General features: G+C 42.9%; 1 protein-coding gene across 1 annotated transcript in view; it reads left to right on the top strand.

Annotated features, from left to right (window-relative positions):
- The first annotated feature begins 277 nt into the window (after positions 1-277).
- exosc10 (exosome component 10) overlaps positions 278-27,467 on the top strand; it is a 78,730-nt gene continuing 51,540 nt past the window's right edge. Inside the window, exons 1-10 of the mRNA XM_070860156.1 lie at positions 278-409; positions 2,360-2,496; positions 4,934-5,057; positions 5,594-5,698; positions 8,253-8,415; positions 12,527-12,635; positions 15,766-15,841; positions 16,454-16,564; positions 18,587-18,730; positions 22,243-22,433. Of these exons, the coding sequence (XP_070716257.1) occupies positions 302-409; positions 2,360-2,496; positions 4,934-5,057; positions 5,594-5,698; positions 8,253-8,415; positions 12,527-12,635; positions 15,766-15,841; positions 16,454-16,564; positions 18,587-18,730; positions 22,243-22,433 (1,268 nt within the window). The 5' untranslated portion in view covers positions 278-301. The remainder of the gene's footprint in view (positions 410-2,359; positions 2,497-4,933; positions 5,058-5,593; positions 5,699-8,252; positions 8,416-12,526; positions 12,636-15,765; positions 15,842-16,453; positions 16,565-18,586; positions 18,731-22,242; positions 22,434-27,467) is intronic.

The following is a 27,467-nucleotide window of genomic DNA, read 5'->3' as shown; positions in this document are numbered from 1 at the left end:
AGTAAGTCATCCTCGCTTCAAGGGACCGCCTATGATGATGATGATGATGATGGTGATGAGTCTCCCAGCTTGATGGCCTCTGAAAAACTGCAATAAATCTATACAAGATATCTTTTCTGTCATCTGGTAAGTTTGACCACGAACAGAGCTAATCGGATAAAGCTGCCAATTACAGAGATTTGTGCACCTGACTGCGCATGACCAGCCTGCTGCGGGGGCGGAGCTCCCCAACTCTCGCGAGAGCTCCGCAGCTGCCAGCATCCCGCCCCCAAACTCTCGCGAGAGTCTGGCAGCGCGCAAGATGGCGGCCCCGAGCAGCTGTGTGGACGGTGGGGGACCGGGGGAGCGGGCGGCCAGCGGCGCCCCCGGCCCCATTCCCGGCTTCAGCGACGCTGATAGCTTTGTGAAGGTTGGCGGTTTATTGGGCGGGAGGGAAGGGGATGGGAGCGGCTGAGGGCTCAGGCTCAGCGCAGGGCCGCCACCTCCCCCGGGCTGTGGGCCAGAGGGGGAGGATGTGTGAGCGGCAGCGGGCCCGGGGGGCACTGGATGATCGAGCCCCGGCTCGCCCCCTGACCCACAGCACAATGTTTGCCCTTGCTGCTCTCTGGCCTTCCTTCAACATGGCTGCGGGAGGTGCTGCCGGTTAAATCATCTGGAGCCGGCCATTCGGCCCTCCAGCCTGCTCAGACATTCAATAAGATCCTGGCTGATCATTAACCTCAACTCCACTTTCCTGCACTATCCACCTAGTCCTTGATTCCCCGAGAGTCCAAAAATCTACCTATCTCAGCCTTGAATGTATTCAACGATTCGGTGTCTACACCCCTCTGGGGTAGAGAAGTACAAAGATTCACAACCCTTTGAGTGAAGAAATTCCTCCTCATCTCAGCCCTAAATATTCGGCCCCTTATCCTGACACTATGCCCCCTTGTTCTAAATGTTTGAGGCAGCTACCCCTCAGAATCTTATGTTTCAATGAGATCACCTCTCATTCTTCTCAACTCCAGAGATTGAAGGCCCATTCTACACAATGTCTCCTCATAGGACAGCTCTCTCATCCCAGGAATCAGTCTAGTGAACCTTTGTTGTACCGCATCTAAGGCTAGTATATCCTTTAAATAAGGAGACCAAAACTGTGTACAGTTGTAATCAGCAGGAAGTTTCCTTGCCCATGTTTGCCCTGAAGCCATGAGTCAATGTTGAGGACTTCCAGGGCCTCTCCTCCCTGACTGTATCCCACCATGGCCGCCCATTTAAAACAGAGATGAGGAGAAATTTCTTCTCTGAGGGTTGTAAATCTGTGGAACTCGCTGCCTCAGAGAGCTGTGAAAGCTGGGACATTGAATACATTTAAGACAAAAATAGACATTTTCTTAAACAATAAGGGGTTATGGGGAGCGGGTGGGGAAGTGGAGTTGAGTCCATGATCAGATCAGCCCCATTGTGGGATTTGAGCATATAATCTTGCTGACACTCGAGTGCAGTACTGAAGGAGTTCTGCATTGTTGGAGGTGCTGACCTTCAGATGAGATGTTAAACCGACGACCCGTCAGCTGGTTTCTGTATTTGAAATGGACATTAATAATCCAGAGGCACTATTTCATAATGGTAGAGAGTTCTCCCCAATGTCCTAGCCAACATGCCTTCCTTCCTCAACTATTTTAGTTGTGCACTTTAAACAAATGCCCCCTGCAAGGGGGAAGGCAAACGTGTAACAAATTCGCGTGTCATCCTTGTGCAGGAGCCATCAAGCAAACTCTACTCTGTAACACTCATTGGTTTATGAGTAAACGGATTAACAGGTGATTGCTATTTGTGGGGCCTTACTGCATTCAGAATGCCATATTTGTCTATAAAGTTAATCATTGCATTTGAATTTCTTTGGGACATTTCTGCAAGGCGTGATAAGATACTATATGAATGCAAGTTCTTTATTCCTGTGACCATAATAGCCAGAATTTTTTTTTAATATACATTGGCATGAGTATAAAAACAGTTGGTTCTCAAATGATATCACGAGTATTTTAGCCCGCACTAACCTATCCCGTTAAAGTACTTAACAGTTAAAAATTGGTTACAGTTTATAAATATGCGGAACAGTACTATGTGATAGTTTCTAACACTAATTCATTTCCCACTTGATGAGTAAGGCCATTGATTTCTATTGAGTTTACAATCAACTCCTTTGTTACCAGATCATAGTTTAATTGCTAGCTTCTGGCTGAAACCACATTGAATCTATTCCCCTTTATTTTCAACACGCATCATCTTGTTCTTCTCGGGGCAGCCAGACAACAATGTGGCTGAGGAACAAAAATTCTAATCAGGCATTGTATTTTTTCTTTCCTGTTTTGTGCAGCATGTTCTGGGAACAGTGGTTTCAGCCACAAAAGCCTCCAATGGTCTTCCTCAATCAGGTGATGAGTTTGATTTCTACCGGAGTTTCCCTGGATTTCAGGCATTTTGTGACTCACAAGGCGATCAACTCCTGAGCTGGTGAGAAATTATACAACAGCTGTTTTCTTTAACCAGGTGGACATGTAAAAATGTGTACTTGTTGTAAGACATATCTTAATAAATCAAGTTTTAGCCCGTAAGATTTATGTTTTTTTCTCTACACTTTAGAGTGCTGGACTTGAGACAAAAACAACACACACTCAGGGTGTTTCTTTTCTCAGCCCTATCTCTGGGGTTATCTTTACTTGAATAATCGAAAGAAATACAAGCAATCACGATAGCATCAAATGTACAATAATTTCTCATTATTAGCCTGCACCAACCTATCCCGTTAAAGTACTTCTTAACAGTTAAAAATTGCCTCTTCCCTAACTGATTAAAAAGGAAAGACACTCACACGAGAGTTCACTCCAGCCGTGGTCAGTGATTGGAAATTAACCCCCTGATTCTCTTGGTAACTGACCAGGTCACCACTCACTTTGACTGCAGTGCTGACCTCGTGTGTTACAGTCATTATATAGCGTTTTTCTGGATGGTTGCCCACCGTGTACATAATTGTCTGGGTTTAAAACAAAGAGAGAGTCTTTAACGATGAATAGATCTTTCATTTCTTATCTCCTTGTTCACAGTTTCCGTCAATGCCTGTGAGAACTGTCTCTTTGCAGCTGTGAGTCGTTAAAACTCATGAGAAAGTCTTTTGAATTCGCAAAATATTTTGGGTCACTAAAAGTTGGTCAACCCTCGTTTTAGCCATCTTGGAGCAGTTTGCATTAATAGCTATTAGCAGAAAATGAGACGGGAAAAAGTGCTGTAGTCTTGCATTGTATCACCCTAGCTGACTTTGCGGATAATGGCACTGCTTAGCGCGGTAACCAGTATGCAAGGTTCTAAATTTAAGCTCCAGTCTATGTTGAGTTTGCTGAAATCACATAAGATAGCTGTTTGGGTGCTACAATTGGTTTTAGCTCCCTGGACTTGGAAGGAGAAAAATCAGTCAAATGCCACTCCTGATCAATGTTCCCTTTAAGCTGCGTAGTTGCGCAGTGCTCTGGAGCTCCTGCGCATCCGACTCACTGGGAAAAACCACAGATGCGCAGTATTGTGAATGGGCCACCCTTAAAGGGGCCACCCACCCAAAAATAATAAAAGGGAACATTGTTTCTGATGTCTTCCAGTTACCCTCTGCTGGAAAGTTATGTCCGTGGGTACCAGATGAGGACAGGGCTGGGCCTCCCTCTGATGCCTATTGCAGTCCAATAGTCTGCTAATGCTCTTTGTCTCGGCTTGTGCATGAAGAATGACCTTTTGCTGCGATACTGGATGGTTGCTGTTGAGTTCAGCCATGAACTCATTGAATGGTGGTGCAGGCTCGAAGGGCCGAATGTCCTACTCCTGCATCTATTTTCTATGTTTCAATGCTGGGACAATGGGGAAAACGGTATGGGGACAATTTCCCTCTCTTCCCACCCCCCCCCCGGACCACACTTCCACACTTATTTTCGTGCTCTTTTAAGAGCTTACTGCTCCTCACCCTTGGGTGTGCTTACTGTGTGGGTTGTTATAGGCAACATCCAAGATGGGTAAGCCTGCTTACAAACTACTTCTGGGTTGAAGTGAGGTGAGGGATCAATGGAGGCACCTCATTGTTACATAGCTGAGAATACCCTGTGTTTGTAAGCATGTCACAGGACAGCAGCTTACAACCCCAAAGGTGCACTTTGTAGAGTGAGCTACATCTCCCATTACATTTATGAAGCTATTTTGGAGCTGAAAGAGGACCTTAATATAAGCTCCCCCACTCAGCTAATCCTGGATGGGCTACTTTACAGTTGTGTAAAGGTTATAAAAATCACAGTTGTCCATTCAAACTATTATAAGGTGGGTAAAGTAAACACAAGTCGAGAGAATTGGCCAGCATGAAGACACTACTGACATCAATATTACTGTGAATGAATATATTTCATGCCTCGCCCCAATCGTCTCATCTTATAGTTAATGTTTTACAGTGTAACTGTGCTATACTCTTGATACCATTGAGCCCATTCCTTGACCTAATTCCTATGCATTGTTCAAATTAGTTGGTATGTTCTGAAATGTCACTCGGACTTCAGTAAAGTGAGATGGTGTACATGTAAAATGTTCCTACTATGTTAGTCTGAACTGTGCAAAATGCCCAGTCATACAGTTACAGATTTTATCCTTCCAAACTTTCAGGAGAGAATAGAGCTGTGTTATGCTGAGGTAAAGTCTGCTGGTTTAACGTCTCTGACTGGTCGTGGGCTAGTTGGATACAATTCTAGGTGATACATTGTGTATCACACATGAAATATGTTGTCACAATATTAAAGCAGTCTTTTTCCAATGGGGTTTTGGCATCAATACCCTGAATAAGCCTAGTGATTACAATGCTCTGGATGAACTCATTATACAGAATTAACACAACAGCATATTAATTTTCAGAAATTTAATTTTACAGCATGAGTCAGCTTATGCAGTACCACAGCTGTCGGAGTCACATCAAAGGCCGCAGCAAGGTGACAGAACTGGAGGACAAATTTGACTTGCTGGTGGATGCAAACGATGTCATTCTGGAACGAGTAGTACGTATGATAAAGCTGTTATTGTACCTCATATTTATGTTACATTCTCACTGTCACAGACCCGTCAAATGGGAGAAATGTGCAGGACAGACATGGGTTATAATTTAGGAGTGACCGACAAAATGTAGTTGGCTTATACACTACAATTGCTTTCGTTTGATAGGTTTGATTGAGAGTAGAGAATTGATACTGTACGAATTGGCAATCGACACAATGTAATCTTGTAATTTACTCACTAGCTTTTTAATGGTGTGGTTTTCAAAGTGTACCTGTCGAAGCACTTTTATGCGAGTGCAATTTATTATTTCTAATACTGAATTGCAAGATTCTCTGAGTTCAGTATGTATTATACACAGAAAGGAAGAAGAGATCAGAGAAAACAAGACCTGGGATATGGAATAAATTTTGTAAAAGATTTACTTTTTAAGCAAGTCTTAAGGTTTATTTATGATTGCCATGTAGCAGAAGATTTTTATCTTATTGATTTGCACATCACTTGAATATTCCTGACTGCTTGCTGCATTAATTTTTTTTAGGGTATTTTACTGGATGAAGCTTCGGGTGTGAACAAGAATCAGCGGCCAGTTCTCCCAGCAGGACTTCAGGCTCCAAAAACGATAATTTCTAGCTGGAACCGCAGGGTAAGCTCTGATTGATTTCTGAATGGTCTGTGTTGTGCATGGGTCAAAACTCTATAGGCATTAAGTGTATGGTGAATGGATTTGAATTAGCGCAGAGACTCAGTCAGGGACCTGGGCATAATCAAATACGTCGCTTTCATTATTAAATCGTCGCTAACAACCAATTGGGTTGTGCTGTTCAATGGCACTTGCATTCAGTTCTACGTCGAGCACTGTCTGCTCTGGCTGTTGTCACAATATAAACGGACACTTTTTTTTGTGCCTACAAATTCTTTGCATGCAGCTTCAATTTTATAAGCTCGGGGTTAAGTCAATTTGGGTAAAGATCTGTGACAGTAAGGGAAGGTAACCCTGCGGGGGATTTCAACCTCTCTTCCTACCCGGCAGAACCGACCCGGATACAGACAAAATGCCTTGTGCGACTTACCTCCCCTGATCCCACTGCCTTCTCACGAGGCCCAATATTAACAGGCAAATTTAGCAGGCAAGCAGGACACCTGCTGGAAGGCATCAGGTCCCTGCTTTTAAATGTTACGCAGCGATAATTAAAATGGCCTACAGTTTATTTTGGCTCTTAGTGGAATGAACCTTAAATCTCATTAATTAAATTCTATGGGGAGGGCATTGGTGGGTGATTTCTCCTTTATAAAGGTTAAATATTTGAAAATAATTAAAGTATTTGAAAATAATTACCCGAGATAACTCTTTATAAAACCAACACTGGTTCAATTCTTGAAATTTATTCTCAATGGCTGAGCCTGCCTCCTCACAAAGGCCCACAGCTGTCACTCACTTTGCAACGTGCGCTTCCTGGCGTCTCGCCCCTGTGCCATCCTCCTGACACGTGACCAGAGTACTTGCGGGGCACTTGAAACTTGTGCCTGAATGTATTCATGCTAACACGTACAATCCCACAGTGCTGCAACTGTTACAGTGGGACATTGTGGCGGTGAGTCATACTTCCAGTGGCATCCTGGCCAATGTTCCCGTTAGGCTGCGCAGCGGTCTGAAGGTCTCGCACAGCCGGCTCACCGGCTTTTAAATGGAAAAAAACGCGCAGGTGCGGAAATTTGAATAGGCCGCACACCCAAAAAAATGAGGGAACATTGATCCCAGCTTGTGCATGGATGCTTGTGCCCTCACTCACCTTGGCCAATCTGCTGACAGTTTAAGAATCGTCCAGCACTAAGTGGCTAATAGTGATCATCAGTTGCTGCAGAGTACCCAGAATTGGTGTGGGAAGCAGGCACACTGATATCTGTAAGTGAATACCTGTTTTATTAAAAACATTATTAAAACTCTCTTTACATGCAGCACTTTCATATTATGTGTATTATATATTATAGTTTAGATGAGGGTCCGTGATTCATTCAAAACAGGGTCCTTCAACCAAAGAATTTTGAGAACCACTGCATTAAAACAGCAGCAAGTGGAATTTCAGATGAATGTGGGAAGCAAATTCGAGTATACCTCTGTGTAATTTTGTTGTCCTGTGTTTCTGACTGTGTAATACACTCCAGCTATATCATATTCCTACAGATGGAGGACGCTACATTCGAGGAAAATTCACTTTCAAAATCCCAGAACAAACAACCAGCCAGCAAAATTTAGTCAGATTCAGTTGCCATAATAGTACGGGCTGGATTAGTTTCTGATTTGCGTTGTTGGACAATATATCTTTAAAAAAAAAAAAAAAAAATTGTTCACAGGATGTGGGTGTTGCTGGCAAGGCTGGCATTTATTGCCCGTCCCTAATTACCCATGCGAAGGTGGTGGGGAGGCACCCCCTGAACCACAGCAGTCATATGGTGAAGGTACTCCCACAGTGCTGACTCTAGCGGTTTGGTCCAACTTGATAGGCCATTTCAGAGGGCAGTTAAGAGTCAACCACATTGCTGTGGGTTTAGAGTCACACGTAGGCCAGACTGGGTACGGATGGCAGGTTACAGTGACCCAGTTGGGTTTTTAACGACAATCCAGTAGTTTCATGGTCACTATTACAGATGCTAGCTTTTTAATTCCAGGTTTATTTAATTAACTGAATTTAAATTCCTCCCAGCTGCCGTGGTGGGATTTGAACTCATGTCTCTGGATTATCAGTCCAGGCCTCTGGATTACTAGTCCAATAACATGACCACTATGCTGTCGTACCCCTGTGTAATTTTGTTGGCCTGGGATGTGGAATCTGGAGTTGGATTCAATGTAACTACATTAGGCACAATTGGATCCTTTCTGGTCTCTGGACAGTAGAAGCCTGCTATAACCGAGTAGTAGTGTAGTACATTTAACTGCTTCTTTTGGATCAATATATATTTTAACAAATCCTTCAACTGTTGTGCGAGAGCACCCTGTGTTATTTTATGGTTCTCCATTAAGTTGTCTGAGATATGCCAGGTGGGGAGTAGAAAGTGTAGATTGATGCTTAGTCTACACCAAGCTTTACATATTACTCTATTTGTTTTCAACTCTAGTTAAATAAAATACTGGGCCATGTAAAGGTGCATGTCACAAGTGGAAAGCGGTTCCTGATGTTTTGACTGGGTTTCTTTTTCAGAATACCGAAACAAAAAGAACAAAGTCTGAAACGTTCCGCCTGTTTCATGCTAAAAACATCCCGCGTCCCCAGATGAAGTTTAAGGAGAAAATCGACAACTCCAATACTCCTTTTGTACCAAAACTCTTCACCAAACCCAATGCCCTGAAACCACTCCCAGAAGGTATGACCTAGAAAGCTACTAACCTTTGAAGGAACTAGGTGCTGTAAATGAGGCCTAAGACCTGAGGCCTGTTTGACAAAAACCAGGGTAATAGATTGGAGAAAAACTGATTTTGAGAGGCTGAGAACAGAACTTGGGAAAATAAAATGGGCAACAATATTGTCAAACAATGATGTAGAACAGCACTGGGGAACATTTAAAATGGTGTTCAACAGAGAGCAGGAACAATATATTCCGCTAAAAGGAAAGAACAAACTAAACACTAATGAGACTCCAGGGGTGAATAAAACCATAAGGGAACAATTGAGGGCAAGGAGAGAATTCAAAAAAACAATTAGGAAGGCAAAGAGGAACTATGAAATTAAATTATCAAGGAACATAAAACAAAATAGTAAAGTATTTTACAGGCACATCAATAAAGGAAGGTTGGGTTGGGTTGGAAATAGGGCCATTAAGGGATAAGTAAGATAATACCACAGGTATTGATAGATGGCAGAAATATTAAATCATTATTTTGCTTCAGTATTTACCAGGGAGATAGAACAGGTGGACATGACATTGGATGATGAGATTAGTAATGAGATAAGTGCATTTAAAATAAAGAGGGGATATATTAAATAAACCAATCAACCTCAAAGAGGATAAAACCCCGGGTCCGGATGGATTACATCCACGCTTTTTAAAGTAATCTAGAGAAGAAATAGCAGAGGGTATTACTTCACATATTTAATAATTTGTTAGAAAAAGGTGTAGTGACAGAGGACTGGCGGATAACTAACATAATACAAGTACGACGTCTGAAATCTGGCGACCTCTGGACCGAATCCGTGCTGGTTTTTGGATTTTGTCGGATTTCGGTCAAGAAAATCAATAGTCTGAAATCCGGCAACCTCTGGACCGAATCCGTGCTGGTTTTTGGATTTTGCCGGATTTCGGGCCTCGCTGATCCTCCGCTCCTCGCCGCCCGCTGATCCCCTCCACTCCTCGCTGATTCTCGCCGCCCACGCCCCCCCACCCCAGCGCTGCTTTTTTTTTACCAGTTTCCTAGTCCCTCCCTGCTCGACGTCGCCATCTTGGCCACCTCAAAAATGTCTAGTTTTCGGACAATTCTAGTTTTTGGAATTCCGGATTCGGGACGTTGTACCTGTACCTATATTTAAGAAATGGGGGTAGAACATGTCAAGGGTATTATAGACCAGTCAGCTTAACATCGGTGATTGGAAAAATAATGGAATTCCTACTAAAGGGGACAATAGAAGAACATCTAGAAACCAAAAATATAGTAATGAATAGTCAGCATGGATTTCAAAAGGGAAAGTCTTGCTTGACCAACCTAATTGAGTTTTTTGAAGAGATAACACAGAGTGGACAATGGTGATGCAGTAGATATAATTTATTTAGATTTTCAAAAGGCCTTCGATAAGGTACCCCATAATAGACTGATGGACAAGGTCAGAGAGTAACGGAGTTCGGGGACAAGTAGCAGAATGAATAGTTAGCTGGCTTCAAGACAGAAAGCAGAGAGTAGGAGTAAAAGGTAGCTATTCACAGTGGCAGAAGGTGGGTAGTGATGTTCCCCAAGGATCAGTGCTGGGACCACTGTTGATAATTATTATTATTAACGATTTGGACTTTGGAATCAAAAACACAATTTCTAAATTTGCGGATGACACCAAATTGGGGGCTATAGTCAATACCGAGGAGGACTGCAACACATTACAGGAGGACATCAATAAACTTACAGAATGGGCATATAATTGGCAAATAAAAGTTCAACACAGATAAACAGGTATTACATTTTGGTAGGAAGAATAGCGAGGTCACTTATTACGCGAGTCTAGGTGGGAAAGGGATCTCTTGAGTACAAATACACATCACAACGTTGCAACACAGTTTAGCAAGGTCATAAAAAAGAAAACCAAGCACTAGGGGTTATTTCTAGAGGTGTATAGATTTGAAAAGTAGGGAAATTATGCTAAACCTGTATCGAACCTTGGTTAGACCGCACTTTGTGTACTGTGTACCGTTCTGGTTGTCATATTATAAAAAGGATATAGAGGCACTGGAGAGGGTGTGAGAAGGTTTACAAGGATGATACCAAAAATGTGAGGATATACATATCAGGAAAGGATGAACAGGCTGGGTTTCTTTTCTCTTGAAAAATGAAAGCTGAGGGGGGACCTAACAGAGGTCTTTAAAATTATGAAAGGTTTTAATAGAGTGGATACAGAGAGAATGTTTCCACTTGTGGGGAAGAGCATTACAAGAGGCCATCAATATAAGAGAGTCAACCAAGAAATCCAATAGGGAATTCAGAAGAAAAATCTTTACCCAAAGAGTGGTGAGAATGTGGAACTCACTACTACAGGGAGAGGTTGAAGCGAATAGTATAGATGCATTTAAGGGGAGGCTAGACAAGCATATGAGGGAGAAGGGATTAGAGGGTCATGCTGATAGATTTAGATGAGGAAAAACTGGAAGAAGGCTCAAGTGAAGCATAAACGCCAACAAGGTCTGGCTGGGCTGAATGGCCTGTTTCTGTGCTATATATAACCTATGTAATCCTATGAATGCATTTTTCAGTTGCAATTTTTTAAAGTTAATTTATAAGTCATGGCTTATTTGGTGTGGTTAAATTAGTACATACACACTGAGATAGCAGCTGTTTAGAGTTCTAATTCCAGAAGTTATTGAAGCTAAACTTCAGAAGAGAACATAAGAACTAGGAGCAGGCCATATGGCCCTTGAGACTGCCCTGCCATTCAATAAGATCATGCCTGAACTTCGAAATCAGCTCCACTTTCCAGCCCTATTCCCATGTCCCTTGATTCTCTTAGTGTCCAAAACTCTTAAAGATCTCAGCCTTGAATATACTCAATGATGAGCATCTACAGCCCTCTGGGTAGAGAATTCCAAAGATTCCCAACCCTCTGAGTGAAGAAATTTCTCCTCATCTCAGTCCTAAATGGCCTGCTCCTTATCCTGAGACTATGACCCCTCGTTCTAAACTCTACAGCCAGGGGAAACAGCCTCTCAGCAGACACCTTGTCAAGCCCTCTAAGAATTATGCTTCAAGACAAGAATTAGTTTAAAATTTCCTTGAAAGACGCACGAAAAAGGAAAGATTCTTCAAAGTGTAGACATCGTATCAGTATTTTAGTGATTTTACAACCTGTGAAAGACCTACTGAATAAGTTATAGTGTGTTGTATATAGCATCCTGTCTATGATATAATTGTCCCCATTTGCAATTGTTATGTATTGTCAGCTCATTGGTTTGAGGCAGTCTGATTCTGTTTTAATCTTGCTAACTTGTAGGTCCTTGTACCCCCAGCAGTATTAATTAGAGGTAACATATTTCAGATATTTTGTGTTGTTAAGAGTTTGAACTCGGTAACGATGTGGTTGCTCGTATAAGCCCGGTTTTTGAGAGCTAAATCTGGCCAGCAGGCTCCCTTGTTGTGATGAGATCTGCAGGTTTATAACTGATTGATTTGTTGGTCACAGTTAGAGGGCTGTAGTGGCAGACAGTATTGTCTCGCAAAACTCAGCTGTGTTGTCGATCAATAAAGGAGTCATAGTATCAACCCCAGTTTTGAAAATTGGCCAAAAAGTTATAAATGAGAGAACTTGGCTTCCATCTCTCACTAGCAGCCCCTGGGAACTAAGCATAGGTCATATCTGCAAGTGATCTATTCGCTTTAGGTTTTATTTATCAAGCCCCAGGTGCACGCTATTCCTGCATCGTGTTACTGAACTGCTTCCCCTGCCAGCTTCACTTTTGGCAGCACGGCATTGTAAATGAGGTGCTGCTAGAATCTGTTTTCAGCATGATAAGTCACCTCAAGTGGCGATTTCTCCCCATATCACTAGCAACAAGCCAGCAGTCCTGTTCCTTACATTGGTGGCTCACCTGATACATTTGAACATTTGCAGGCAGGAAATCAAGATCACTCGTGCAGTTGCTTCAGTGGGCCCAATGATGCTCCGAATTCTGCCCTGCAGTGTGAAGGGGGTGAATTCAAAGCACCACATCCTAATGCGTCATATACATATATTTGCTGTATGCTGTCAATGAGACCATGTGATCACTCTTGTTTCTGGGTTGATAGTGTTTGTAAACAGGCGGAGTCGAATGGAGCGCCCGGAGGATCTCGATGTGCCGGCTGCATTGGCTGACTTCATTCATCAGCAAAGGACACAGCAAAATGAGCAGAACATGTGAGTGTTGATGCAGAGTGCACTCTTGTGACTCAAGAGTTGAGACAGTGACACCCAGATTAGTATTGGGAAGAAAGATTCTGGAAGTGAATGCGTCTCAGACTTGAAGAATTTCACTCTCTTTCTCCCCCACCAGTGCCTGTCAAGCCATTCCTCGCCTCGATGGCTTGGTGAAATGATTAAAGGCAATGATGGGTGGGAAAACAAATTGTGAGAAGGACACAAGACATCTGCAAAGGGGTATAGACAGGCTAAGTGAGTGGGCAAAAATTTGGCAGATGGCGTACAATGTTGGAAAATGTGAGGTTATCCACTTTGGTAGAAGAAAATAGAAAAGCAAATGATAATTTAAGTGGAGAAAAATTGCAAAGTGCTGCACTACAGAGGGACCTGGTGCATGAAACATAAGAAGTTAGTATGCAGATTCAGCAAGTGATCAGGAAGGCAAATGGAACGTTGGCCTTTATTGCAAGGGGATGGAGTATAAAAGCAGAGAAGTCCTGCTACAACTGTACAGGATATTGGTGAGGCCACAGCTGGAGTACTGCGTAAGTTTTGGCCTCCGTATTTAAGGAAGGATATACTTGCATTGGAGGCTGTTCAGAGAAGGTTCACTAGGTTGATTCCGGAGATGAGGGGGTTGACTTATGAAGGTAGGTTGGGCCTATACTCAATGGTATTCAGAAGAATGAGAGGTGATCGTATTGAAACATAAGATAATGAGGGGGCTCGACAAGGTGGATGCAGAGAGGACATTTCCCCTTGTGGGAGAATCTAGAACTAGGAGGCTTAGTTTCAGAATAAGGGGTCGTCCATTTAAAACTGAGATGAGGAGGAATTTCTTCTCTCAGAGGGTTGTAAATCTGTGGAATTCTCTGTCCCAGAGAGCTGTGGAGGCTGGGTCATTGAATATATTTAAGACGGAGATAGACAGATTTTTGAGCGATAAGAGAATAAAGGGTTATGGGAAGCGGTCAGGGAAGCGGAGCTGAGTCCATGATCAGATCAGCCATGATCTTATTGAATGGCGGAGCAGGCTCGAGGGGCCAAATGAACTACTTATTTCTTATATTCTTATGATCAACCAATAGAAAGCTCTAAACTATATATGTGTCCCCAGAAATAAGGATAAGGATGGCCATGTGTAAGAAAAATGGACCAAATGCAGAAAAGTGGTCAGGAAAAAAAAATTCTGCCCCCCACACACTGGGACTAAGTGAAGTTTCTGCTTTTCTCACGTTTTTTAAAATTTGTTCATGGCATGTCGGTGTTGCTGTCAAGGCCAGCATTTATTGCCTATCCATAATTGCCCTTGGGAAGGTGGTGGTGAGCCACCTTTAACCACTGCAGTCCACATGGTAAATGTACTCCCTATTAGTGGGGGAGTTCCAGGATTTTGAGCCAGCGACGATGAAGGAACGGCGATCTATTTCCAAGTCAGGATGGTCTGTGACTTGGAGATGGTGGTGTTTGCATGCACCTGTTGCCCTTGTCCTTCTAGGTGGTAGGGGTCACAGGTTTGGGAGCTGCTGTTGCAGCTATAGATATGTGAAGAGAAAAAGATTAGTGAAGACAAGGTCCCTTGCAGTCGGATTCAGGTGAATTTATAATGGGGAACAAAGAAATGGCAGACCAATTGAACAAATACTTTGGTTCTGTCTTCACGAAGGAAGACACAAATAACCTTCCGGAAGTACTAGGGGACCCAGAGTCTAGTGAGAGGGAGGAACTGAAGGATATCCTTATTAGGCGGGAAATTGTGTTAGGGAAATTGATGGGATTGAAGGCCGATAAATCCCCGGGGCCTGATAGTCTGCATCCCAGAGTACTTAAGAAAGTGGCCCTAGAAATAGTGGATGCATTGGTGATAAACTGGTCCTTTTCAGAGTTGCGGGCAGTGACTAGTGGAGTGCCGCAGGGCTCAGTGCTGGGACCCCAGCTCTTCACAATATACATCAATGATTTGAATGAAGGAATTGAGTGTAATATCTCCAAGTTTGCAGATGATACTAAACTGGGTGGCGATGTGAGCTGTGAGGGCGATGCTATGAGGCTGCAGGGTGACTTGGACAGGTTAGGTGAATGGGCAAATGCATGGCAGATGCAGTATAATGTGGATAAATGTGAGGTTATCCACTGGGGGCAAAAACGCGAAGACAGAATATTATCTGAATGGCGGCAGATTAGAAAAAGGGGAGGTGCAACGAGACCTGGATGTCATGGTTCATCAGTCACTGAAAGTGGGCACGCAGGTACAGCAGGCGGTAAAGAAGGCAAATGGTATGTTGGCTTTCATAGCTGGGGGATTTGAGTATAGAAGCAGAGAGGTCTGACTGCAGTTGTACAGGGCCTTGGTGAGGCCTCAACTGGAATATTGTGTTCAGTTTTGGTCTCCTAATCTGAGGAAGGACGTTCTTGCCATTGAGGGAGTGCAGCGAAGGTTCACCAGACAGATTCCCGGGATGATAGGACTGACATATGAGGAGAGACTGGATCAACTGGGCCTTTATACTTTGGAGTTTAGAAGGATGAGAGGGGATCTCATAGAAACATATAAGATTCTGACGGGACGGGACAGGTTAGATGCGGGTAGAATGTTCCCAATGTTGGGGAAGTCCAGAACCAGGGGACACAGTCTTAGGATAAGGGGTAGGCCATTTAGGACTGAGATGAGGAGAAACTTGAAGTTGTGGAATTCCCTGCTGCAGAGAGTTGTTGATGCCAGTTCATTGGATATATTCAAGAGGGAGTTAGATATGGCCCTTACGGCTCAGGGGATCAAGGGGTATGGAGAGAAAGCAGGAAAGGGGTACTGAGAGAATGATCAGCCATGATCTTATTGAATGGTGGTGCAGGCTCGAAGGGCCGAATGGCCTACTCCTGCACCTATTTTCTATGTTTCTATGTCTAAGAAGCCTTGGCGAGTTGCTGCAGTGCATCTTGTAGATCGTACACACAGCAGCTGCGGTGCGCCAGTGGTCGAGGGAGTGAATGTTGAAGATGGGAGATGGAGTGCTGATCAAACAGGCTGCTTTGTCCTGGATGGTGTCGAGCTTCTTGAGTGTTGTTGGAGCTCATCCAGAACATCAGGTCTCTGAGTTAATCAGTTTGTGTTCATCCTCTTTTGCAGGTTTGTACATCCCTATCAGTATGAGCTGAATCACTTCGAGCCACCAGAGACTGTACTTGCCAAACCGGAGCCACAGGTCAGTGATGGAAGTGTGGGGGAATCACAATTTGTGGCGAAGCTGAGCGCTGAATGCCTGCTGCATCTTACACTCTAGGGTAGTTTAAGGGGGTTGATGCAAGTGGGGCTTGCTTTCAGAAGTGGCAAGTGCATGGAGGGTCCTTTCCTACAGAGATAGGAAAGTTGACAGACAAAGCCACCCAGGATATTCTTGTCAACCTGAAGCAACTGGTACAGGGAGACCGAGGCAGGGGTCTCGAAGCAGCTCACCAGATTGCTCTCTTAATTGTGCAATGGTGAGATAATAGAGGAGAAAACTTGAGAAGCAGTGGATGTAAAACACAAGTTTAAACAGCATGCCATTATCATTTATATAGTTCTCATAACTCTTGATGCTTGACTAGGGATGGAGCTCTAAGAAGGTCATCATGCTGATCTCTAAGCCACAAAAGGTGCATGGCCTGTTGATACTGGGAAGAACATAGAGGAATATTATACTCTTGTAAATATTTCCTGAATAAATAGTAAATACAAAAATCAGTGGAAACGGCAAACAATTTGTAGTGCAGTGTCCTAGAGCTTCAACATGGTCTGAATGCTGAACTCGAGTTTGCTCTTTTATCCTCTGTAGATGTATAAGCCCCTGTCCGAGACTAACTTTCAGCTAATCACAACCTTTGATGAACTGGTGGAACTGAATGAAAAGCTCTCGAAGTGTAAAGAATTTGCTGTGGATTTGGAGGTAAGCCCATTTACTGAATAAACAATGAGCCGATGAACATTTATTGCAATTGTCAAAACCTGTAGCATTATCTCCAGGACTTTGATGCTCTTATTATTTACCGACTTTAAATTCTGAATGAGAGTTTGGACAACACAGTGAAAATATAATCATGATTTCAAATTTCAGTTTAAGTAAATAATTATTTCTTCAGAGTTGTCCATGTTTCTAATTGAACTTTGTGTCATTGTCACAAAAATGAAACATTTCTATCTACTTATAGCTTGGCAGTGCTCAGAATATATAAGTTTAAAACCAGCTGCATTCAGAATTCTGTCCCCAGCCTAGCTCGGTAAAATATCACAAGGACTGCTGTTTGATTTTGCCCCTGAGATGGCAGCTTTAGAGAAGAGTCAGGCTACACAATTCAAACAAAAATATAATGTGATTTGATCAGTTGTGTCATCATCTTAGGCAGTCCCTCGGAATCGAGGAAGACTTGCTTCCACTCTAAAAATGAGTTCTTAGGTGGCTGAACAGTCGTTGAGGGAAAGGGTGGGTGGAGCAGGTTTGCCGCACGCTCTTTCCGCTGCCTGCATTTGATTTCTGCATGCTCTCGGCGATGAGACTCGAGGTGCTCGGCACCCTCCCAGATGCACTTCCTCCACTTGGGGAGGTCTTTGGCCAGGGACTCCCAGGTGTCGGTGGGAATGTTGCACTTTGTCAGGGAGGCTTCGAGGGTGTCCTTACACCCTCAGTTGTGTGCATGACTGGCAGCTCCTTTTGAATTTCGCTGATAATTATTCAGAGTCATGAAGGCCCAGCTTTGGAGTTGTTAAAATTGGCGAGCCAGGCTGGAACTTCCGAGATCCATTAGAAAATGCAAGCACCTCCCTTAGTGGGTAAGATTATATACACCTACATAAAAGTTAATTATCAATTTAGCAAACCATTTACTATTCTCCTTGTTAGTATAGTCTTAACATCTACTGTAAATATGTACATTATATTACTGTGATTTATTTTTTCATCTAGTGTTGATTATATTCATTTGGGCAGTTAAAGCCTGTCATGAGGTCTGGTGTTGTGATTATCTGATGCTGTCAGAAGACGCTTGCAGATTCCTGTGGAGGCAAATGGTAGATTTTGTAGCTAAGGAAAGATTTTGAGTTCATTATTCTGGGCACACTGTCAAAACTTAGCTAGCTATCAGAGCCAGCGAAGATGCTCTCGAGGCTGTAGCAAGCCAAGACGCCCCTAGGAGAGTAGTCTAAAATATGTAAGTCGAAACATCTGGTTAAGAAGGGGATTGAAGAGTCACAAACATGCAGCCATTTTGCTTTAGAAACTTCCAAAATGTATTTGCTGCAATGTTACACAGAAACTCTCTGCTGTTGGGCAATAGGAAGCATTTTTTAAGCTAAGGAATGGTCTGCTCGTGCTCCATTGATGTGGTACTGAGCTTCACAGACAGGCAGGTTAGATCTGCAATGTTAACTTAATCTGAGTTAACTTAATATCAGCTAGATGGCAGTAAAAGTGGTACTATTGGTTTAAGTGGCCCTGGACTGAGGCAGAAAAAAATCTGGCAGGTTGCCAAGTTGAATAATTATTCAGTGACCATCCCCTTCTGCTTATACAGTGCATAGATATTGATGCTGAGTGAGGTTAGAATTGTTTTCCACTGGGATGCCCCCTCAGCAGAATAACCCGTCAACCCTCCCTGTCTAGGATCTCCCACGAGATTTAAAGCTCTATGTAATTCCTTATATCTATTACTTTTATGCCTCCAAAGATATGGGCACAGGTCTTAATGTCACATATGTTATCCTTATGTGCATTTGAAATATTTGCAATTTAAAACACTTGTCCAAGACAGTAATAATGAAGGACCACGAGCGCGTGAGTTTAATTGGATCATTCCAACTGATAGTATTATATATCCAAACTGTTCTACTTTAATTTAGCTTTGGTATATGTAGGAGGTAAAGCCAGTTACTATGTCGTATTATAGTTTGCAATGTATGGTTGATTTTCTTCCAGCACCATTCGTATCGGAGTTTCCTGGGATTAACCTGTTTAATGCAGCTATCAACAAGGGAAGAGGATTTTGTCATCGATGCACTCGAACTGCGCAGTGAAATGTACATTCTCAATGAAGTCTTCACTGATCCTTCCATTGTTAAGGTCAGCTCAGTAAATTCAGTTCTGGTTGGACATATGCATCTTCCGTCCAGTTACACTCCCTCATTCAGCCACCATGCCCCTGCACACTGAAAATGTTGCCTTAAACCTCTGACTTTACTCGTTCATTACTTCTCCAAAAGCTCGTTGACCGTGCTTTTGGTCATCTCCCCTCACTTTTCTCTGCTGCTTCCTGTGTGGTGTCCACTGCGCCCTCTGTAAGGACCGTGGAAGATTCGGCTGCAGTTTCTCAAAAAACTGACTGTAAGATTGCTGTCATTCCTCCATTTCTGAAGACTAGCAGGAATCTGGTAGCGTAAAACAGAAATCGTGTTCTCAAAGTGGGGAGACACAAAAGGGGAAGAAACAACAGGGGCATGCTTGCTTTAGTGGCGTTCTGTTCAGGTCAATAGCTATAATGAACCAGCAACAGGTTCAGAACACTCATTGCTTGAACTCAAATCCTCCCAAAGGCTGTCATGACAGTCATGAATAGTTTGATTTTGTCAACCCTTTGCATTGTCCATGTTTGAAGGAATCTCCGTTGCTCTTACACCTCTGAAGTCTCTTGGGATGTTTTTCTCTGATAAAGACAGACAGGCTTACATTTATATAGCATCTTTCATGACCACAGGGTGACCCAAAAGGCGATAAGTAAATGCAAGTTCTCCTTGTTGTACATTATATATCTAAATTGAACTGCATTCCAAAAAAGTAGAATCCAGACAGGTTGCAGCGGCAGCACTAGAACTGTTCCCATAAGGACTGATAATATGTTGCAGATCCTGCTTGAATCACCAAACATCACACATTGTCCAGTGGGAAGAAATGCTTTTAATAAGATTATTTAATTAAAGATTCTATTACACACAAACTGTGGCTTGCCCCTGTGTGTTTTCAGTGGATTTTTTCAAATGCCTGACTGAGGTGACTGTTTTGTAGAATACAACACTTTATCTCTTTAGAGCATTTTGTAATCTATTAGTGAGATATTAAACTCACTTGCTCTTGTTTTATTGCAAAAGTAGATAGCACATTTTGAACTCTTGGCCCCCATTTGTTCTGCCCTTTTGTTTCGGCCAGCTCTTTCAAGGGACAGTTCCTGGCAGTGCCATCTCAGATGCTGGTAACATACCGTCCTTTGCTCCCTGGCCAGGCAGCTCCATATTTCCACCATTTTCCATTTTAAATCATAGAGCAGGCACATTTTTAAACCCACTCTTCATTTTGGCCACTCAGCTGGAAAATGTTAGGTTTTTTTTTGTTGAACACTGAGTGACAATAGTTTTCCTCGGCAGGTTTAGAAATCATAGGTTAGGTATTCAGGCGATCCTTCAAAATGTCTGTTGAATGTTTGTAAAAACAGTGACAGCATTGTAAGGCTTCCAATTTACAATCAAAGCGACTACAGTCAACCGCTCCCCCTGCAGTCGTTACTCTGCACAAAGCTTTGTACAGTCTGGCACGGGGACTCTGTATATTTTGTCATGATTATTAACAGATGCATATGGTATATGATAGTCATAAGACACTGATAGTCATAAGACAATTAACTGGTTGCTTGGTACAACAGCTCCAGGCAGCAATTAGCCTGTTAATAGAGGCATGTTTGTTGTAAACGTCAGTATTAGTGATTTACGAACAATAACAAATCTCTTTTATAAACCAGACTATTTTATAGAGGATACAAGGGAGTATGAGGTTATTCACTTCCGTAGGAAAAATAGAAAAATAGAATATTAAAAAAAATGGTGAGAAACTATTAAGTTAGTGTTCAGAGAGATTTAGGTGTCCTCGTACAGGAAACACTGAAAGTTAGCATGCAGGTACAGCAAGCAATTAGGAAGGCAAATGAAATGTTAGCTTTTATTACAAGCGGGTTGGAGTACAAGAGTAAGGGAGTCTTGCTAAAATTGTATAGGGCTTTGGTGAGACGACACCTGGAATACTGTGCAGAGGTCTACTTATCTAAGAAAGGATATACTTGTCTTAGAAGTGGTGCAACGAAGTTTCACTAGATTGATTCCTGGGATGAGAGGGTTGTCCTATGAGGAGAGAATGGGTAGAATGGGACTATACTCTCTGGAGTTTAGAAGAATAAGAGGTGATCTCATTGAAACATACAAGATTCTGAGGGGGATTGACAGGGTAGATGTTGAGAGGTTGTTTACCATGGCTGGAGAGTCTAGAACTCAGGATAAGGGATAGGCCATTTAAGACTGAGGTGAGAAATTTCTTCACTCAGAGGGTAGTGAATCTTTGGAATTCTCTACCCCAGATGGCTGTAGATGCCGAGTCTTTGAACACATTCAAGGCTGAGATAGATAGATTTTTGTACTCCATGGGAATCGAGGGATATGGGGATCGGGCAGGAAAGTGGAGTCGAAGTCGAGATCAGCCATGATCGCATTGAATGGCGGAGCAGGCTCGAGGGACCGTATGGCCTGTTGTGTTCTTGCATGTCAGAAATGGGTGGTCTGTACATCATAAACCACCCAGTGGTATGGGACTTGACATAGTCATGCATAGTGGTTTATTTTGCACATATGGTTTCTGGCCTGTATATTATTTGCACATGGTGTGGTTAATACATTTTAACCGCATTGAATTTAGTCGCTCTTTAGTAGATTTCAGGCCAAATTATCAATGAGATTGAGCGAGAGACAATGGAGTGAGGTTACTGCTGATGTCATGCCCAGCAGCCTGCAGTGAGTGGGGAAAGAGAGTTTAAAAGGAGTATTCAAGGGAAAGCATGATAATGAACAGATGGGAGTGTATGGTGTCCAAAAGAAACAAAATCACTCTTGTTCTGACAGCTTGTGGGTGCAGATATTTTACTGATGGTTCTGTGTAGTCGTCTACTCTTAATTTAAGGTCGCTTCATTCAAAATTTCCGGTAATTCATTATTTGTAAGAAATTCCCACTTGCTGTGTCATTTAGTTTGCTTAATTCAGTTTTTTTGATGCAGCAATGACTGGATTATCAGGAGTAGATTGTAAATGCTGAAACCACTTTGATGTCTGTCCTGTCGATTTGCTAATGATCTTATTAGTGGACTGGGCTACTGAGATGTATCATATTAGGGAACTGAATTAATACGCACTGTCGATAAAACTGTGACTGCTGAAGCACCAAGGTAACGATGATATCTACTTAGTTATCAGGCTCCAGATACTGCTTCTAACCACATTCCCCCCCCCCCCCCGTTTAGGTCATCATAGCTTAATCTTTAATGGAACATTTTAAAAACTGGACAGAAAGGTTAATAGTTATTCCTTGCATTGCTTGATTGTCAAAGATGCGTTGATGGTAAAGCTGCCAGGCAAAATTACTTGTGATGGTAATGTCACTGGAAACATCAATGTAAAATCATCTTGCACTCTTACCACTTTCTTGTCAGCCAGAAATTCCCTCCCAAAGTATTTTGTAGGCAAACTGCAGATAGGTCAGGAGGCACTCCGCTGTATGACTGATTAGGCTACTTGTTTAAGTGTTTACCCCTTTATTTGTGTAGGTTTTCCATGGTGCAGACTCTGATATCGAATGGTTACAGAGAGATCTTGGACTGTATGTCGTCAACATGTTTGACACACATCAAGCCGCACGCACTCTCAACCTGGGCCGACATTCTCTGGATTACCTGTTGAGACATTACTGTGATGTGCAGGCTGATAAACGATACCAGCTGGCTGACTGGAGGCTACGGTAAGAGATTTCATACACACACTCTTCCGAAAATCTGCAAGTCAAGTCGCGATAAAGTGAAATCATCTTTTTAGCGTGAGTTTAGATTTAAAGATTTAGATTTACACATGTGGAATTGACTTTGGAGCACTAATAGTTGTGCTTCACGCTAAAATATCTGTGATTGTGTATGTACATCTTAAGCTATGCCAAACATTGCAATTGTTAGATCTCTTAATTTCCAATGAAATACGAACTCCGATTGTAGTTTTAATGTCACTTTATTTTGGCAGACAGCAACAAGCTCTTGGCTTAAAGCCAAGTCTTTGTCCTTCTGAGACTACATGGTCAAAATGGCTGCACTTATACCTGGATCAATTTACAGAAAAGAACTCGCCTTCTTTGACCTTATTGGCTCAATTAATAGTCTTTTAACCTTTTAATTGGCTCGCTACCCAAAGGTCCTAAAATGTCAAGTTGATTGATGACTTAATGCAACATGCACCCACTCACGTAGCATCTCTGACTTGGTGTCTGTGAATTGTCACAGCCTGTCTAAATGCAGCCTGTTTGAATTCTCTATCAATCCCCCCTTTGATTCTTTCACAAACTGAATCATAAAACATCAGGTATCACTGGTTAAACATTCTACAAAATAATTTCATACATGTTAATAGAGTTTCCTTCGAAAATTTGTTGATGTGTTTCGCCACACGTCCGGACTAGTAGCTTCCACACAAATTTACACCAACCCGAGTTCCATCGTGGCCACAATGGAAGTCTGGTTTTAGTAGGTTAATTAACCTTATTCCAATTTAATCCAAATCAATATCTTAATTCATAGAAACATAGAAAATAGGTGCAGGAGTAGGCCATTCGGCCCTTCTAGCCTGCACCGCCATTCAATGAGTTCATGGCTGAACATGCAACTTCAGTAGCCCATTCCTGCTTTCTCGCCATACCCCTTGATCCCCCTAGTAGTAAGGACTTCATCTAACTCCTTTTTGAATATATTTAGTGAATTGGCCTCAACAACTTTCTGTGGTAGAGAATTCCACAGGTTCACCACTCTCTGGGTGAAGAAGTTTCTCCTCATCTCGGTCCTAAATAGCTTACCCCTTATCCTTAGACTGTGACCCCTGGTTCTGGACTTCCCCAACATTGGGAACATTCTTCCTGCATCTAACCTGTCTGAACCCATCAGAATTTTAAACGTTTCTATGAGGTCCCCTCTCATTCTTCTGAACTCCAGTGAATACAAGCCCAGTTGATCCAGTCTTTCTTGATAGGTCAGTCCCGCCATCCCGGGAATCAGTCTGGTGAACCTTCGCTGCACTCCCTCAATAGCAAGAATGTCCTTCCTCAGGTTAGGAGACCAAAACTGTACACAATACTCCAGATGTGGCCTCACTAAGGCCCTGTACAACTGTAGCAACACCTCCCTGCCCCTGTACTCAAATCCCCTCGCTATGAAGGCCAACATGCCATTTGCTTTCTTAACAGCCTGCTGTACCTGCATGCCAACCTTCAATGACTGATGTACCATGACACCCAGGTCTCGTTGCACCTCCCCTTTTCCTAATCTGTCACCATTCAGATAATAGTCTGTCTCTCTGTTTTTACCACCAAAGTGAATAACCTCACATTTATCCACATCATACTTCATCTGCCATGCATTTGCCCACTCACCTAACCTATCCAAGTCGCTCTGCAGCCTCATAGCATCCTCCTCGCAGCTCACACTGCCACCTAACTTAGTGTCATCCGCAAATTTGGAGATACTACATTTAATCCCCTCGTCTAAATCATTAATGTACAGTGTAAACAGCTGGGGCCCCAGCACAGAACCTTGCGGTACCCCACTAGTCACTGCCTGCCATTCTGAAAAGTACCCATTTACTCCTACTCTTTGCTTCCTGTCTGACAACCAGTTCTCAGTCCATGTCACCACACTACCCCCAATCCCATGTGCTTTAACTTTGCACATTAATCTCTTGTGTGGGACCTTGTTGAAAGCCTTCTGAAAGTCCAAATATACCACATCAACTGGTTCTCCCTTGTCCACTCTACTGGAAACATCCTCAAAAAATTCCAGAAGATTTGTCAAGCATGATTTCCCTTTCACAAATCCATGCTGACTTGGACCCATCATGTCACCTCTTTCCAAATGCGCTGCTATGACATCCTTAATAATTGATTCCATCATTTTACCCACTACTGAGGTCAGGCTGACCGGTCTATAATTCCCTGTTTTCTCTCTCCCTCCTTTTTTAAAAAGTGGGGTTACATTGGCTACCCTCCATTCCATAGGAACTGATCCAGAGTCAATGGAATGTTGGAAAATGACTGTCAATGCATCCGCTATTTCCAAGGCCACTTCCTTAAGTACTCTGGGATGCAGTCCATCAGGCCCTGGGGATTTATCGGCCTTCAATCCCATCAATTTCCCCAACACAATTTCCCGACTAATAAGGATTTCCCTCAGTTCCTCCTCCTTACTAGACCCTCCGACCCCTTTTATATCTGGAAGGTTGTTTGTGTCCTCCTCAGTGAATACCGAACCAAAGTACTTGTTCAATTGGTCCGCCATTTCTTTGTTCCCCGTTATGACTTCCCATTTCTTTGTTCCCCGTTATGACTTCAACCAGTTATGAATTCAACCAGTAAACAATCTTCCCTTAAGCATAACATACCCCTGTGCCATGTACAGACGGTCTGCTGGGACCTGCAAGGTGTCTCGCATGTGGGACAGCAGGTACAGCCGCCTGGTCACAACAACATTTAATCAACATAAACAAACAATATAAAAGTAAAACAATTACAACAAATAGAATTAAACCTTCCACCAATGAAGTTCCTATTGAACCTAGCCATTCAGTGTGGCTCCACTTCACAAAGTGAATGATGGAGGTTGCTTAAGTTTTTCTACCTCCTTTTGGATATGCTCCGCTAAGTGGGTAATTTCTTTGGAGCTATCTGGGATATATGTGCAACACTCAGTTCTGAGTAGGGTGCAAGTACCTCCCTTTTCAGCCAGGATGTAATCAAGGGCCAATTTATTCTGTAGGGCTACTGTGTGAATTGCTACCATTTCTGCATTGATTTTAACTGGGGCCTCTGAGGTATCATTGGCTACCCGTTCCACAACGGATGCCATGTTAATGGATTCCCTTGCCAGTCTGGCGGTCCCATACCTGGGGAACAGAATGACAAAGAACCTTTCTGTTTCTGTGATAGCTCTCTTAGGACGATGTAAATGTTCCGACAGTGACTTTATATGATACATTTTAGGCACAATGTAGGCTAAATAGCAGGATCCTGTCCAATTCTGGGGCAGCCAAGGGTAGGCCTTGTGGCCACACACCCAATAGGTGCCATTATAGGCAATGAATGTTAGCTGTTTCTTTGTCAGCAACACTCCGGGGCCTGTCCAGGCTTTTCCATCTGTTTTATTCAGAACCCCCGTTACGTTAAGAATTCCCACATCGGCCCAGTTTAGACGGTTCCGTGGGGGCCGTTTGGAATTATTTTAGCACGGTTGGTATCCCCCTTCAAAGGTAGTCAGATTGTAACCTGCTGACTTCCATTTACGTGCCCAGTTTTCCGTATCCTGAAATGCATTGCCTGTTTTGTTTTGATTAATTATCCGCTCAGCCATTTCCGAGACATTTAAGGGAACTGGCCTCAAGGGAATCCCTCCCTTTGAGTGAATCGGAATATGCGCACACACCCAACAACTAGAAATGTTACCTTATTTGGCATAAATGTATGACATAGATAAAAAGGTATTTACATGTAATTCCCTTGCTACCCTACTATTTCCCTTTGGTGCAGAGGGTCGGCTAGTAAGAAGTAGGCCTATGCCTAGAATACCTACAGTCAGTAATACAGGCAAAAGCAAAAGACAGAAAGGAGATGAGGAAAAGTGGAGGGCAGAGAAACCCAAGGCAAAGAACAAAAAAGGCCACTGTACAGCAAAATTCTAAAAGGACAAAGGGTGTTAAAAAAAACAAGCCTGAAGGCTTTGTGTCTTAATGCAAGGAGTATCCGCAATAAGGTGGATGAATTAACTGCAAATAGATGTTAACAAATATGATGTGATTGGGATTACGGAGACGTGGCTCCAGGATGATCAGGGCTGGGAACTCAACATCCAGGGGTATTCAACATTCAGGAAAGATAGAATAAAAGGAAAAGGAGGTGGGGTAGAATAAAAGGAAAAGGAGGTGGGGTAGCATTGCTGGTTAAGGAGGAAATTATGGCAATAGTTCAGAAGGACATTAGCTTGGACGATGTGGAATCTATATGGGTAGAGCTGCAGAATACCAAAGGGCAAAAAACGTTAGTGGGAGTTGTGTACAGACCTCCAAACAGTAGTAGTGATGTTGGGGAGGGCATCAAACATGAAATTAGGGGTGCGTGCAATAAAGGTGCAGCAGTTATAATGGGTGACTTTAATATGCACATCGATTGGGTTAACCAAACTGGAAGCAATACGGTGGAGGAGGATTTCCTGGAGTGCATAAGGAATAGTTTTTTAGACCAATATGTCGAGGAACCAACTAGGGGGGAGGCCATCTTAGACTGGGTGTTGTGTAATGAGAGAGGATTAATTGGCAATCTCGTTGTGCGAGGCCCCTTGGGGAAGAGTGACCATAATATGGTGGAATTCTGCATTAGGATGGAGAATGAAACAGTTAATTCAGAGACCATGGTCCAGAACTTAAAGAAGGGTAACTTTGAAGGTATGAGGTGTGAATTGGCTAGGATAGATTGGCGAATGATACTTAAGGGGTTGACTGTGGATGGGCAATGGCAGACATTTAGAGACCGCATGGATGAACTACAACAATTGTACATTCCTGTCTGGCGTAAAAATAAAAAAGGGAAGGTGGCTCAACCGTGGCTATCAAGGGAAATCAGGGATAGTATTAAAGCCAAGGAAGTGGCATACAAATTGGCCAGAAATAGCAGCGAACCTGGGGACTGGGAGAAATTTAGAACTCAGCAGAGGAGGACAAAGGGTTTGATTAGGGCAGGGAAAATGGAGTACGA

This window comes from Pristiophorus japonicus, chromosome 18 (assembly GCF_044704955.1).
Source record: "Pristiophorus japonicus isolate sPriJap1 chromosome 18, sPriJap1.hap1, whole genome shotgun sequence".
NCBI lineage: Eukaryota > Metazoa > Chordata > Chondrichthyes > Pristiophoridae > Pristiophorus > Pristiophorus japonicus.
The sequence above is the reverse complement of the archived record's forward strand: the minus strand, read 5'-3'. Positions and strand labels throughout refer to the sequence as shown.